At 47.5% G+C, this 12,436-nt stretch overlaps 1 protein-coding gene across 6 annotated transcripts in view; it reads right to left on the bottom strand.

The window, feature by feature from the left end:
• PTK2B (protein tyrosine kinase 2 beta) overlaps nt 1–12,436 on the bottom strand; it is a 120,089-nt gene that overhangs the window by 37,536 nt on the left and 70,117 nt on the right. For all 6 annotated transcript variants that reach the window (XM_082217382.1, XM_082217385.1, XM_082217386.1 and 3 more), the window contains 6 exons: nt 10,175–10,237; nt 9,116–9,170; nt 6,565–6,705; nt 5,579–5,653; nt 3,663–3,764; nt 2,611–2,728 (listed from right to left, as the gene is read on the bottom strand). In XM_082217382.1, the coding sequence (XP_082073508.1) occupies nt 2,611–2,728; nt 3,663–3,764; nt 5,579–5,653; nt 6,565–6,705; nt 9,116–9,170; nt 10,175–10,237 (554 nt within the window). The remainder of the gene's footprint in view (nt 1–2,610; nt 2,729–3,662; nt 3,765–5,578; nt 5,654–6,564; nt 6,706–9,115; nt 9,171–10,174; nt 10,238–12,436) is intronic.

Here is a 12,436-nt window from a genome sequence, read left to right as displayed (position 1 = left end):
TGGAGCCAAAGTAGAGCCATAGAATCATAGAATCATAGAATCATAGAATCATAGAGTTGGAATAGACCACCAGGGCCATCGAGTCCAACCCCCTGCCAAGCAGGAAACACCATCAGAGCACTCCTGACATATGGTTGTCAAGCCTCTGCTTAAAGACCTCCAAAAAAGGAGACTCCACCACACTCCTTGGCAGCAAATCCCACTGTCAAACAGCTCTTACTGTCAGGAAGTTCTTCCTAATGTTTAGGTGGAATCTTCTTTCTTGTCGTTTGGATCCATTGCTCCGTGTCCGCTTCTCTGGAGCAGCAGAAAACAACCTTTCTCCCCTCCTCTATGTGACATCCTTTTATATATTGGAACATGGCTATCATATCACCCCTTAACCTCCTCTTCTCCAGGCTAAACATGCCCAGCTCCCTTAGCCGTTCCTCATAAGGCATCGTTTCCAGGCCTTTGACCATTTTGCTTGCCCTCCTCTGGACACGTTCCAGTTTGTCAGTGTCCTTCTTGAACTGTGGTGCCCATCCTGGTTAACAACATCCAGCCATAGTCCCCTCCTCCTCCATGAATTTATCTAAAGCGTGTTCTCCGTAACAGAGAACACGTGTTGCGGTGGGGGCCTAAAGACCACCCCACTGTTGTTTTGGCTAATATTTGGCCAGGAGCTGTGATTGGGCAAAAGTGTGTTTCTGGGGAGTTTGTTATGTTGCAAACTGGTGGGAGGGGTCAGAGGGCTTAAATATAGGGGCTTCCTCTTGGGCTGTGTGCACTGGATCACCCACCCACCCTCCCTGAAAAGGGGGGGTTCATTGTCCTTGCTATGCCTGCCATGGGGTCGTCTGCTTTGAGGCAGGGGCCTGGTAGGAATTTTGTCCATTTGGCTGATTGGCTGTTGCCATTTGGTTTCTGCCTACTGCGTAGCAAGTCGTCACAACTTGTAAGGTTGGCGGTTAGGCATTGGTTAAAATTGGTTGGTGGAGGGGTAAGTGCCTACCCCTCCAATGGTGGTGCGGAAAGGGAATTCCATTAAAGGAATCCAGGGGCTTGCCATCCCTTTCATCCTAGTCCCTGGCATCGGACTTGGGCCGTGCAAGCCCCCGGGGGCATGAGGGTGAGAAGTGAGGGACTGATGCCCAGCTTCATTTCTCCCCAATATTGTTTTCCCTGACTGGCTTCCGCTGGAATACGGAAGTCAGTTCTGTCCCTGGGCGTGGCGACAGATAGTCGTAACCAATGCCTAAGCAACCACTCACGTGTGTGTATTTAAATAAAGTTGTGGCCAAATTCATGCCAAAAACCTTAAACAAAAATTGATGTGTGAGTGGTGTGAGTTATTGGGGTGGCTCGGGGACCTTGATGCGCAATCTTCTTTTAAAGCTATCTATGTTGTTGGCCATCACTGCCTCCGGTGGCAGGGAGTTCCATAGTCTAACACATGCTGCAGGAAGCAGGGCTTCCTTTGATCTGTCCTGAATCTTTGAACATTCAGCTTCACTGAATATTCATGAGTTTTAGTGTTATGAGGAAGGAGGGAAAGATTGTCTGCTTTCTCCACGCCACGCTCAATTTTATAAACTTCTACCACGTCGACTCTTTCTTGCCTTTCCTTTAAGTTAAAAAGTCCTAAATGCTGCAACCTTTCTTCACTGCCAGCTGCACGTTCACTGAAGGTTTATTTATTTACAGGATTTATCGACTGCCCTCCAGCACTTCCTCCCAGGAGGACAGGCAGGTATAAGAACAAAGCAATACAATAAAATTCAGCAGGGTCTCCGCTGAGTAAACCAGATAGACCACAAGAAGGCAATCAAAGCCGGCTGTGTGCGATGTTGGAATATCTGGGCAGATAAAAAGGGAGCTTTCAGATGGAGCAGGAATTGTTCGTCCAACATTTTTGTAACGACACTGCCATCTGGCGGTTGCTATCCTGCACTTCCCAGTGCAAATTTCTTTTCACATAGGACATTTGGGTTCACTAGATGGTGATGTGGTCTAGCCTGTCAAGCGCAAACTTTGTGCAAACAAATCTGGATCAGGGCTGCACCTGGAGGCAAGCACAGGTCATCTGGAAATCCGCTCCACTTACCTGTGGGGAGGAGTTGCGGTGGACCGCTTGGCCACCACCTCTCCTCCGGGGGCGGGGGGCAAAGTCCCCCATTGCCCGGGGGATCCTGACCACGTCAGTGCCAGCCGGCCAATCCGGTGGCTGGGGGGCGTGACCAGGAACAATTTAAACACTGGCGTGAGCCGGAGATCTTCCACTTGGCTTGCTGCTATAAACTAAGCCAATACCGCTCACGGTCTGCAATCAATAAAGTTGTGGCCAAAATTTGCCCAATAACATTAACCTAATATCTGTGTCCTGGTGTCTTATTCTTTGTGAGGGGGTGGTTGCGGGGTCTCGACACGCAACTAGAAACATCTCAGAGTGGGCACTGGGCAAGGCTTGCCTGGCAAGGGCGTTCCACCCACTAGGTGTCACAGCCAAGAAGACTCCCTACACACACACACACACACACACTGCCCAACCTCAGATGGTGGTGGGACTTGGAAGATGGCCTCGGGTGAAGATGTTAAGGCTTGGCCAAGCTCAAGGGGTTGCTTTCTCACCTCTGTTGGGACGGACGATGAGAGAGGTGTCTAACCCCCCCTGCAGCCTGCAGTAGCCATCAATCAAGTCCGCCATGTTTTCCGCCTCGGCAAGAGAGACTGTTTTGATTGCCAAGGACTGCAAAGCAAAACATAATAATGAGAGGGTGTCTGTTTGTCAGCCTAGGGGAGAAGACCAAAGAGTCCATGGGCTGTGGCTAGAGTTTTCCAGATCAGTGCCAGCACCAGGCATGGTTTATAATCAGGAATTGTGGGAGTTTTACACCAGCAACTGCTAGAGGGCACCAGATTGCCCATCTCAATCTCTCTCCTTGAACAGAGAGAGGTAGATAAGGACGCATCTGCCCACGTTGTCATCCTCACTTTCTCATCCTTCCATTTTTGTTGTCATAATAATAATAATAATAATAATAATAATAATAATAATAATTTATTATTTATACCCCACCCATCTGGCTGGGTTTCCCCAGCCACTCTGGGCGGCTTCCAACAAAACACTAAAATACAATAACCTATTAAACATTAAAAGTTTCCCTAAACAGGGCTGCCTTCAGATGTCTTCTAAAAGTTTGGTAGTTGTTTTTCTCTTTGACATCTGCTGGGAGGGCGTTCCACAGGGCGGGCGCCACCACCGAGAAGGCCCTCTATCTGGTTCCCTGTAACTCGGCTTCTCGCAGCGAGGGAACCGCCAGAAGGCCCTCAGCGCTGGACCTCAGTGAACGGGCAGAATACATTTGTTGTGCCACATTTCTACAACAGTTTTAAATGTTTGATGTTTTATTGTGCTTTGAATTCTGTTGGGAGCCACCCAGAGTGGCTGGGGAATAAATTAATAATAATAATAATAATAATAATAATAATAATAATAATAATAATAATAATATCAATAATAATAAAAGTCCTACAAAATTCAGCAGTAATATTTCAGTGCCCATTTCTCCAGTTTCACCAGCACGTTTGCCAGATACGTTTCCCCCCACCCCCACAAGCCATTTCCCCATATATAATAAATTTCCGCATTATTTCCCCAATGCCTCCTCCTTCCTTCTTACCTGGGGGTTGCCCGTCAGTCCCAGCTGCAAGAGAGCTTTTCCTTCCTCTGCGGCGGAACACTTTATGGATTTGATGTGCTTGAACTCGGCCAGGCAGGTGGGCTGCAGTGAGTCATAAACAAACAAAGGAGTTTTCATTTGCAACAGCGATCAGTGAAGTCTGGGTGGGTGGGTGCTGTGCAATGGATGAGCCTGACAGAACATCAGCACCCTGACTCATGCCCACCCATCCTCGCTTCTAAATCCTGCAGATGAAAATTTACTGTGCGTCCTACATATGACTACAAAGTCCTGCTGCATTCGCAGGTGCTTACTCCCAGGTAAAAGTGGGCGCAGTGTGATAGCCTGAGGCTCTGCGGTGAAGCCCCCAAAATCAACCCACACAGCATACTTGACAATGTGTTTTGCTCGCTAGCTCTTTCCTCTGGCAGAAGCCAAGCTGCTGGGTCAAATGCAGAGGTTGTATCTGACTAAGGCATGCTCAGAGAAGACTCATTCAAATCGGTTTTTAACTTAAGGTAAGAGGGGATGCGAGTGGCGCTGTGGGTTAAACCACAGAGCTTAGGACCTGCCAATCAGAAGGTCGGTGGTTCGAATCCCCGCAACAGGGTGAGCTCCCGTTGCTCGGTCCCTGCTCCTGCCAACCTAGCAGTTTGAAAGCACGTCCAAGTGCAAGTAGATAAATAGGTGCCGCTCCAGCGGGAAGGTAAACGGCGTTTCCGTGCGCTGGTTCGCCATAAGCGGCTTAGTCATGCTGGCCACATGACCCGGAAGCTGTACGCCGGCTCCCTCGGCCAGTAAAGCGAGATGAACGCTGCAACCCCAGAGTCGGACACGACTGGACCTAATGGTCAGGGGTCCCTTTACCTTTACCTTTTTAAGAGGTCAAGGACCCCTGGACGGTTACATCCAGTCAAAGGCGGCTATGGGGTTGCGGCGCTCATCTCGCTTTCAGGTCGAGGGAGCTGGCGTTTGACCACAGACAGCTTTCTGGGTCCTGTGGCCAGCATGATTGAACTGCTTCTGGCACAACAGAACACTGACGGAAACCAGAGCGCACGGAAACACCGTTTACCTTCCCGACGGAGCGACACCTATTTATCTACTTGCACTTTGACATGCTTTCGAACTGCTAGGTTGGCAGGAGCTGGGACAGAGCAAAGGGAGCTCACCCCGTCGCGGGGATTTGAACCGTCACCCTTCTGATCAGCAAGCGCAAGAGGCTCAGTGGTTTAGACCACAGCGCCACCCGCATTGACTAAGGCACGCTCAGAGAAGACTCATTCAAATCAGTTAATAACTTAACATCTGTTGATTTCAACAGGGGATGAGTTAGGGGTGCAGGCAGGCTTTCCACATCTGTGCTGCTGGAGGCTAGTCACATATAGCATGCATTCTTTTACTTTTACTTTATTTTTCTTTTCTTCTTTTCTTTCTTTCATTTAATTCCCATCATCCCTAGCTAACAGGACCAGTGGTCAGGCATGATGGGAATTGTAGTCCCAAAACATCTGGAGGGCCGAGTTTGCCAATGCCTGATTTATAGCATGCATTCTGACTCTCACGGAGCCAGGCCACAAAGCAAAACCACAAAGAGGGATCACACAGGGATGCTGAAGAGTGCGTGAAAACGCCTTTTCCTTGGTGCATTTATGGAAGAAGAAGAAGAAGAAGAGTTTGGATTTGATATCCCGCTTTATCACTACGCGAAGGAGTCTCAAAGCGGAATCTTTCCCTTCCTCCCCCACAACAAACACTCTGTGAGGTGAGTGGGGCTGAGAGACTTCAGAGAAGTGTGACTGGCCCAAGGTCACCCAGCAGCTGCATGTGGAGGAGCGGAGACGCGAACCCGGTTCACCAGATTACGAGACTACCGCTCTTAACCACTACACCACACTGGCTCTCAAATGCCTTACCTTTGCTTCTTTGCTGGTCATTTGCCGGATGCCCTTTGGCCCGATCACCAGGTCTACTGTGATGCTCCATCCTTGCTGGAAAAGGGAAAAGAGAGGAAAGTCATTTTGGGGTGCTCTCCTGATGCTCACAAACCCTGGTCAAGTGTCCCCCATTGATAACAAAGTGGAATCCGGGTTCAGACTCCCATAATTCCCTTCGGCAGTTCAGTTAGGTTTAGGAGTTTCAGAAATCCTGGACGATCGGTTTTTGCACGTGAATTCTTCACATATTCTTTTTTTGTAAACACATTTTTAACAACGGTAAAAAAGCAAAAAAAGCTGGTAACTACAGTACAAAAACAAGGTAAGTTCACAATCATGAGAATAGTCCAAAAAACATTTTTTTTTGGTAATTCTAAGTTGTTATACCCTAGTTACAGGTAGGTAGCCGTGTTGGTCTGCTGTAGTCAAAACAAAATAAGAAATTCCTTCCAGTAGCCCTTAGAGACCAACTAAGTTTAGCTGGTCTCTAAGGTGCTACTATGGGATGCTGGTGGCGCTGTGGGTTAAACCACAGAGCCTAGGACTTGCCGATCCAACTGCACTGATGCAATGAGCAAATGTGATTTGAGACATGTTATGCACCGAGTTGAATAGGATCCAAAATGCAGCAGTCTGATTGGTTCTAGAACAATAGGATTCAGTATGCAGCAGTCTGATTGGTCCACAGGAGCCACCCAATCTAGCTCCAGGTGGAAGTGAATCCGCAACCTGATTGGCCTACAGGAGAATCCCGGAATTAGCCAATCATGTGGGGCCCACTGTGTAAATAATGTATATAAAGCAGACATTCTGGGTGAACTTCCATTCCTCCTCCTCACCACTATGAGCTGAATAAAGAGCATGAAATCCACTCTCGACTCCGAGGATATTTCAAGACACATGGGGAGAAAACAGAGCCATAGCCCGGCTTGAAGGAAGGTGGGAAGAGGCAACTGAACACTTACAATCAGGTCGCAGCGGTAGCTCTCCTGGTCAATGTTGGCGATGGTGGACAGAGTGCTGAGGAACTTTAAGATGCACTCGTCTTCCCGCAGGAGCGCATACTGCTGGAAAGTCTGTTGGATCATCTTGCGGAACTGCTTGGGCTGCGGGGAGCAAAGCAGAGGATGAGAACGGTTTGTTGTTGTTTTTCGGTTAAATAGTTTTTATTAATTTTCCAATAAAATACATCCAATTAACACATCAAATCATAACCCAATAAAAACAAAAAGCTAAAATAAAAAAAAGATAAATTATATGATTTCTGACATGATTGAGAACTGCAGAGCCAGAGACAAAGAAGTTTAGAGTGTGAAAAATCGAGATTTGGAAATAACGACGAGAGGCAGGATTGAGATTTGGAGATATGCTTCAAGCTCCAGACTATGGGAAGTCCCGAAAATTAATAATTACAATTTAGAATGGTTTGTTGTTTTGATAAATATTCTTCTTTTTCAAGATCTCTGCACCAGTTCGTTCCACGGTTTCTAAGCAGCCTACAATCCGGTTGCAAAGGAGATACAGGAAAGGTGAAGCCTGTTAAAACGAACCGTGAAACCATCTAGGTTTCCTAAGTCAAAGAAACGGCACTAACAGAGGACGGGATAAATGTGGTGCTTCTTAGCCCTGCCAGAGTTATTTGTCAAAACTGAGAGAAAAAAGAGGACACCATCCCTGAGAGAATGGATCTGGGACATAGTATGCATGGCGAAGTTTATATGCACTGGCTCCCGGAGTACAGGGTCAGGTTTAAGGTGGTGGTTTTGACCTTTAAAGCCCTTTGTGGCTTCGGGCCCTCGCATTTATGGGACCGCCTCTCCTGGTCTGCCCTGCAGAGGACCTTAAGGTCCATGAATAACCATAGTTTAGAGGTCCCGGGCCCTAAGGAAGTTAGATTATCCTCCACCAGGGCCAGGGCCTTTTCAGTGATGGCTCCGACCTGGTGGAATGTTCTGTCCCATGAGACTAGGGCCCTTCAGGATTTAACCTCCTTCCGCAGGGCCTGTAAGACAGAGCTATTCCACCTGGCCTTTAATTTGAATTCAGCCTGATCTTTTATTCCCCTCTCTTCCCACCCCCTCCCCTTTTATGAAGATTACCCGCTCTGGGATCCCACAGCTAATTATCCCCTGGCCTCCTCGCTGGCCCAAGTAGGACCAATTCAGCCAGCTAGCCCTGGGGATTATCTAATGCTTATTAGATGGATTTTCCCTCAATTGATTTCTGAACTTTGAATTTTATTGTTATTCATGTTTTTATACTGTATTTTATGCTGCTTTTACAATTAAGTGTTTTAAATTTGTTGTTAGCCGCCCTGAGCCCGGTTTTTGAACTGGGAAGGGCAGGTTTTTAATCACATACTGGAGTAATAACGTACAGGATAATGTAAGCCCGATTGCATTACCCAGAACCATGTGATATTCATTTATTATTTTTCACATTGGTATGGAAATCTGTTCCTATACATTCAGTTCTAGATAGCACTTTGCACTTTTATTGTATATGGCATCTGTTACTATACTTTGTTGTGCTATAAATAAATAAATACATGTTTTTAAAAAATCTCAAAGAAACTAACCAACCGTAAATTCAGAAAATTGGAACAAGCCAAAATGAAAAGGTCTTCCTCATTGGGTACCAGATGTTCAACAGGGAGGGGGCCTGTCTGATCCCAAATGGGAGGGAATTCCGCAGAATTGAGCCCACAAGACTGCATGCACGGCTTCAGCTGGACACATAGAGACCACTAGCAGGTAAAGGTAAAGGGACCCCTGACCATTAGGTCCAGTCGCGGATGACTCTGGGGTTGCGGTACTCATCTCGCTTTATTGGCTGAGGGAGCATGTATAACTTCCGGGTCATGTGGCCAGCATGACTAAGCCGCTTCTGGCGAACCAGAGCAGCGCACGGAAACGCCATTTACCTTTCCGCCGGAGTGGTACCTATTGATCTACTTGCACTTTGACGTACTTTCAAACTGCTAGGTGGGCAGGAGCAGGGACCGAGCAACGGGAGCTCACCCCTTCACGGGGATTCGAACCGCTGACCTTCTGATCAGCAAGTCCTAGGCTCTGGGCTATGATCTATGGGGTCAGGTGGTCCCTAAGGTATCCTACACTCAAGTAGTTACAGGCTATGTAATTTTAGGCAAGAACTTGGCTCAGTAACCTATGGGCAGCACAGTGGCTGTGTTGGTAGGGGCTGACGTAGTCCCAAACTTCTGGAAGGTACTCATTTGGCAAGGGCTGGGTGAAATGTGAAGCCATCATGAAGCTTGGGGAGACTAAGAGAGTGCAACATCTCACAAGGACTTTCCTCTCCGCTTAGTCCCCCAAAAGCTAATATGCATCCCAGACACTTGGGAGATTGAGGGCTGTCCCTCCTTGGAGGTTTTGAAGCAGAGGTTGGCTGGCCATCTGCCATGGATGCTTTGGCTGAGATGTCTTGGACTGGATGAGCCTCAGGGCCCTTTCCAATGAGTCTGTGAACATTTTTGACATCCAAGGCACTTCTCACCTTCAGATTCTCCTGCATCTGCCTTGGGAAGAACAGATCGAGACCCACTTCTTTCCTGGGAAAGAGAAAGCAGAGAGGGCTTGTTGTGTACTGAGTTGAATAGGATTCAGAATGCAGCACTCTGATTGGTCCTAGAACAATAGGATCAGAATGCAGCAGTCCGATTGGTCCGCAGGAGCCACCCAATCCAGCTCCAGGTGGAAGTGAATCCGCAACCTGATTGGCCTACAGGAGAATCACGGAATTAGCAAATCACATGGGGCCCATTGTGTAAATAATGTATATAAAGCAGACATTTCGGGGGAACTTCTATTCCTCACTTCTAAAGGTAAAGGGACCCCTGACCGTTAGGTCCAGTCGTGACCGACTCTGGGGTTGGGGAGCTCATCTCACTTTATTGGCCGAGGGAGCCGGCATACAGCTTCCGGGTCATGTGGCCAGCAGGACTAAGCTGCTTCTGGCGAACCAGAGCAGTGCACGGAAACGCCGTTTACCTTCCCACCGAAGCGGTACCTATTTATCTACTTGCACTTTGACGTGCTTTCGAACTGCTAGGTTGGCAGGTGCTGGGACCGAGCAATGGGAGCTCACTCCGTCGCGGGGATTTGAACCGCCGACCTTCTGATCGGCAAGCCCTAGGCGCTGTGGTTTAACCCACAGTGCCACCCGCGTCCCTAAATTAGAGGTGTTGCCTCTCAAATAACCCAGTTATCCAAAGAGGTCCACAGTTTAGCAGTTGATAACATGCAGGCACTAACTGAACAACAAAGTACCAAAGTGAAATGGCGACAACAAGAGCAGACCCCTAAGCTCGACACAGAATGCGCAGAGGCTCTTAAAACAAACTCTTCTTATTTAATCTTCCAACAAAAAAAGATCTGCACAACAATTTGTGGAAGGCCAGATCAAACTCCTAACTGGAAAGGTGGCCAGTGTTCCAAATGACGTTTATCAGACTTACTTGGGCAGAGTAGATGCACCAAGGGCTCGACTTTGTATCTAAAAAATCAAAGAGACTCAAGGAGAAATTGCACACATGTAAGAATGTTGTCTACTTACTCCAGGAACTCAAAGTTGGATTTCTTGTCCAGAGCGTTGTGAGGCATGTCCTTGTAGAACCTCCTGGGGATGGAGAGAAAGAGATGGTCCAGATTAGACGGGAAAGGAGTGTGCTGGTTGCATCAGTCAGGTGGGTTCAGATTGCAGGGATAACTAATTGGGATTTCTCTGTTGATGGCCCTGAAGCCAAGCCTCCCCTTCCCTTGGTGTTTGTGATCCAGGAGAATTCCAAATCTAGTGCAAAAACCCATTGTGATCTTTTGGGTGCAACAACAGCCACCAGAATACTGGTGGGTCCAGAGATGGAAAGATGGAAAGGTCCCTACCAGAGAGGAATGGCAAGTTAAACTGATGGGACTACATTGAGATGGCAAAAACGACTGGGAAAATCAGAAACCAGGAAGACCAAGATTTTAATAAAGACTGGAAGAAATTTATCTTGCATTTGGAAGACCACTGTAAACAGCTGAGCTCTTTAACAGGACTTAAAGAACACTCATGAGCTAAGAGCCATAAGCTGTAAGAATTAAATGGAAAATATGGAGGATATAAAATATGCGGCAAGAAATGTTAAATATGGAAACCATGGAAGGGTGGAGGGAGGTCTAAGGGTGCAAGGGAATCTTGTAGCTGTCTTTTTCTTTTGTTAATCATACTTGATAAAGATAAAGGGACCCCTGACCATTAGGTCGAGTCGTGGCCGACTCTGGGGTTGCAGAGCTCATCTAGCTTTATTGGCCAAGGGAACCGGCGTACAGCTTCCGGGTCATGTGGCCAGCAGGACTAAGCCACTTCTGGCAAACCAGAGCAGCGCACGGAAACGCCATTTACCTTCCCACCGGAGCGGTACCTATTTATCTATTTGCACTTTGACGTGCTTTCGAACTGCTAGGATGGCAGGAGCAGGGACCGAGCAACGGGAGCTCATCCCTTCGCAGGGATTCGAACCGCCGACCTTCTGATCATCAAGTCCTAGGCTCTGTGGTTTAACCCACAGAGCCACCTGCGTCCCGCATTATACTTGAGACTTGAGACTGTTAAAAAATACTTGGAAAATATACATATACACAAACTCATTTCCCAAAACACCCCTTTTGTTTTTGATTGTTTTGTTTTTTGCTGTTTGCCACATGGGGCTTCCTGCAGGACGGAAAATAAGTTAGATCTAAGCAAGAAGTGCCTGGCATGCTCTGGTCCAGGGGGTCACAAAGAGTCGGACACGACTAAATGACTAAACAACAACAAAGCAAGAAATGAAACTTGCAAATGTGTCATCCGCATATTTAGATTTTAAAAAACACTATCAAAATCCTGGGCTGTGTCTTCAAGGGATGGGCTGCCCCAATGGGAGGGTCTGAGCACTGAGGTAGAAGGTGGCCAAAATCAAGCTAGATGCTGGGAAACCTCACATTTTGGCACTGGGGAAAAAAGAGTTTTTGGTGAATATTGTGACATGTGAATTTTGAAAGTCACAAACTCTCCAGAGGGTTTTGCACTCTTGCAGATTCTCCCTGGTGCGCAACGTAGATCTCCAATGCTTGGGAGAAGAAAAGGAGTGGCATGGACCCCACATTTCCAAATAATGTTATGGCTCCCCACAGGTGTACTAGAAGAAGCAAAGATCCCCAGTGTCGAAGCAATGATTCTTCAACATCAACTTCATTGGACTGGTCATGTTGTGCCTGATGATCGTCTTCCAAAGCAACTACTCTATTCCAAACTTAAACCCAGGACACAAGGGAGAAACGTGCTAAGAGGAAGGTGCGCTTGGCAAACCCTCACCAGGATCAACTCCCACCCGGAAACCAATGTCCCCACTGTGGAAGGACGTGTGGATCCAGAATTGGCCTCCACAGTCACTTATGGACCCACTGTTAAGACACTGTTTATGGAAGACCATCTTACTTGGCTACGAGGGATCGCCAAAAAAGAAGCTTATGTGAGAACAGAGCACCGTGTAATCCATGTGCCAATGATAAGGTCATAAGAAGAGCCTTTATCTGGATCAGGCCAAAGGAGTCCCATCTAGTCCAGCAAACTGTCCTCACAGGGGCCGACCATATGCCCCACAGCAACTGGGTTTTGCAAGCATTGCTTCTGAAATTGCTCTGGAGACGCACACGGGAATAACTCTCTGCACCACTGTGGCGACACTCAATCCTAAATGGGCCCAATTTCCTTCTGCTGCATCCCTCCTGTACTTATTCGGCCTCTCTGACTTTCTTTTGGGTTCCCTCAAACTCCCACACATGATTTTGGGGG

The sequence above is a fragment of the Podarcis vaucheri genome (genome assembly GCF_965113315.1).
Source record: "Podarcis vaucheri genome assembly, chromosome: 3".
In the NCBI taxonomy this organism is placed as follows: Eukaryota; Metazoa; Chordata; class Lepidosauria; order Squamata; family Lacertidae; genus Podarcis; species Podarcis vaucheri.
This window is presented reverse-complemented; position numbering and strand designations above follow the sequence as displayed.